The 3,340-nt window shown below is 40.9% G+C and overlaps 1 protein-coding gene across 5 annotated transcripts in view; it reads right to left on the bottom strand.

Annotated features, from left to right (window-relative positions):
* Window positions 1-3,340, bottom strand: part of LOC101852999 — a 69,914-nt gene that overhangs the window by 22,543 nt on the left and 44,031 nt on the right. For all 5 annotated transcript variants that reach the window (XM_013082440.2, XM_013082441.2, XM_013082439.2 and 2 more), the window contains exons 2-3: window positions 2,718-2,823; window positions 806-972 (exon numbers count right to left, since the gene is read on the bottom strand). In XM_013082440.2, coding sequence (XP_012937894.1) covers window positions 806-972; window positions 2,718-2,823 — 273 coding nt within the window. The remainder of the gene's footprint in view (window positions 1-805; window positions 973-2,717; window positions 2,824-3,340) is intronic.

The raw sequence follows: 3,340 nt of genomic DNA, 5'->3' as shown, positions 1-3,340 counted from the left end.
GGGGGGGGGAAGGCAAATATCGTCATGTAACGTGCGTCAGGTGAATTCAAATATTTCTATCTTTTCTTTTTCATTTAGAGATAAAATGCCCACAATTATCAATTACATAAGAATCTTCTTCGAATGCGAGAAATGAAATCGAGATTCCCCACTAGTGTATCTGTTCGGATGCTCTCAAAATATCCCTTGCCGAAAAGATTCTTTAAACCTATTCAATTTGTCCTACCCAAACGCAAAAATGCAGCACCTAGTGTATGTTAAATGGCATTCGAGTTCAGAATTTTCACAAAACAAAGGTATATAAATATTATAAACAAAATGTAACACAACTTTAGTCGTGTAATGTGGATGCATTATTCCTTCTACCCACAAAACTCCGCAGAGCGTTTCGTGAAATCTTTATTTCCGTAGTTTGACACTCTTACGGGCGGCCAAATTTTCCATCATGGAGTGAAAGAAGCTAGCATTTTTGACAAAATTAGATTAAAATCTTCTAAATAACACATGTGTCATGTTTTAGGTCACGATACGGTCCATTTGACAACATTTGTGTCCAATACCCACACTCAGAAGGCGACTTTGTGCTACATGATATGACTGAATCAGTTTCAATTATTTTCTTTCCCACGCAGTATACAATTGTGCCAAATAGCCTTCCGGGTTAGCTCTGATGAAGCAAAGCAAACAAAGGTATATTTTGATATTTGCTGTAGTATGCGCTGACCAGCGCTATTTCCCGACCTCACTCAGTTCGCGCTGGTCACGCAGATCAGGTCAATAATTTATCCATCCTACAAAGACTTACCCCTGTCCACACTCTGGGCTGGCGGGTGGCCGTTGATCACCGATGCGCTGGCGTGGGAAATGGTGGCGGACAACAGACGGTTCTTAGCTTCCTCCTTCTTCTTGAAGTAGGCTCTGGGCATTTTCACCTTGCCTCTATTACGGAACCAGGTCTTGATCCAGGCAGACCTGAAGCACGGTAAGTACAGTTTAGTTTTAGTAACAGTTTTACGGCGCCTACAACACAATAAGGTCTTAGAATAGATGTGTTACAAGAGAGTAACGTACACAAAAAAGGAGGAGAGAAAAGGACGATATACGTTTGATAGGAAAGAAGGGGGAAACCACACCAGAGCACCCGCCAACCACTCATATGGTAAAACACAGACAAAGATTTAGCGTACATATTATGTTCCGTCACTCTTCTTTTCCGGACGTTGTTTTTTCTTTTTAAATAAATGTCCCCGCAAATGCTGTAGGCTATAATAAATTACATTTTCATTGATCCCGGAAGGGCAATTTGGTTTACAATGGCAAACATACACACATACATAAATACATAATTATAAATACATACAAACATAAATACCTACACATAAACATATTATATAATTACGAAATGTTACACCAATATAGAACAATTTCACAACCATGCTATTGCGAGTCGCCACTGTGCACCGCCCTGTCTTGCTCAATTACACACCCCAGTGACCACCCATCTCATCCCCTTGTCAACGACACTTGCTTGACTTTACTCTTGAGTCTGAACTCACAACTCACATAACCACAGGAGCCAAGTATTTTACCGTGCGCTTGATGTTTTTACTTTTAAAAATTAGAGTGAAAACATATGTTCATGCTTACTTGATGTTTCTTTGGGAGTCATACATCTTACATACAATAATAAGAAGCAAAGATTGTTTGTTTTAATTAGAGTTTTACGGCAATTAGATCGTATAAGTGCCGAAGATTAGTAGTGTTACAAGAGGGTAACAAACACAAGAAAAAAGAAAGAGAAGAGATATGGACGATATATGTTTGATAGGAAAGAATAAGGAAACCAAACCAAAACTCGATTTTTAAAAATAAAATCTATAACTTCTCTAGATCTACTCCAAAATCGGACTTGTGTCTTCTGCATGTGATGACAAGGCGCTAAACGGCTTCGCTACAGACGCCGATAGACTATTCGCTACCTTAGAATTACATAGTAATCTCTGCTCAGTATCTCATCATCAATGTCTTTCACCCCTGGCAGGGTATAGGCCACATACAAGCTCCTTCCATTTATCTCTGTCCTGAGCCACCCTTCCAAGCTCGTTCCAAGTGAGCTTCATTTCTCTCATGTCCCTTTCCACGCATCTCCTCCATGTTTCCCGTGGCCTACCCCTGCCTCGTGCTCCCTGGGGGTTCCACTGCAGTGACTGTCTTGTGATGTTTCCGTTGGGCTTTCTTAAGGTGTGCCCCATCCATCGCCACTTTCTTAGTCCTATTTCTACTTCTATATCCTTTTGTCCTGTCCTTTCCCACAGCTCTTCATTTCTTATTCTATCCTGCCACTTAATTCTTAAAATACTCCTCATACATCTGTTGATGAAAGTCTGGACCTTATTCAGTACTGTCTTCGTTGTCTTCCAAGTTTCGCAGCCGTAGAGGAGCACAGACCTGACGTTGGAGTTTAACTCCAACGCTCAGTATCTAGTTTTGAGAAATTTGACGTGTAGAGTTTCACAAAATGTCAAACTTTTTCGAACCCAATACTTTTAATATGATCTGGATGACGACTCCGAATAATCTTACGATTCTGATAGAACAGACAGAGCGAATTCTGCCCCTACCCCCTCCCCCCTCCCCATGGTCTCAGAAACTCAAAACGGCAAAAAATGTCAGATAAAACTTTGTAATTATTTTCTAAAGTAGCGTATTGTTCTTACCATGAAAATGACAAGCCAATGAAGAACACCACGATGAATAGAAGCAGAAAACTGATGGATGCAGCAACGGCCAGTCCAACTATGTCCTTGGTGGCACCCTCCACACCTAAAACAGAGGACAGGGGGAAAAAAGAAATATCAGGTCAGTAGAAAGATAAATACAGGAACGAAATCCGTTCTAGGTTAAACATTTCTTGAGCGTTCATATATGACCTTATGTAGTTTCGAGTTCGATCGCCGTAAAATGCTTACCAAACTAACTAAAAATATTTCTGAAAAAATGAAAATAATTCTGTTGACGACATGGCATTCACTGTGACGAAATTGGTAGACTAATGTGACCAACACTTCGGAGTTCGATTATCAAATCGAAGAGAACGGGGTTTGGGGGGGGGGGGGGGGGGGGGGTTGGGCAGAGTCTTCTCAAAGGCATATTATTATAAGTCTCGCTGGGCAAGAAATTTTGCCATTTTAGCTGTTGTATCAAACCGGTAGTGAAAGATATTGGCATTGTATCTCTACTGAAGAAATAACGAGGGTGAGTCTTTGTCATGTGTGTATGAGTGCGTGTGTGTGCGTGTGTGTGTGTGTGTGTGTGTGTGTGTGTGTGTGTGTGTGTGTGT

Source organism: Aplysia californica, unplaced genomic scaffold (genome assembly GCF_000002075.1).
Source record: "Aplysia californica isolate F4 #8 unplaced genomic scaffold, AplCal3.0 scaffold00174, whole genome shotgun sequence".
NCBI classification, from domain to species: Eukaryota; Metazoa; Mollusca; class Gastropoda; order Aplysiida; family Aplysiidae; genus Aplysia; species Aplysia californica.
The sequence above is the reverse complement of the archived record's forward strand: the minus strand, read 5'-3'. Positions and strand labels throughout refer to the sequence as shown.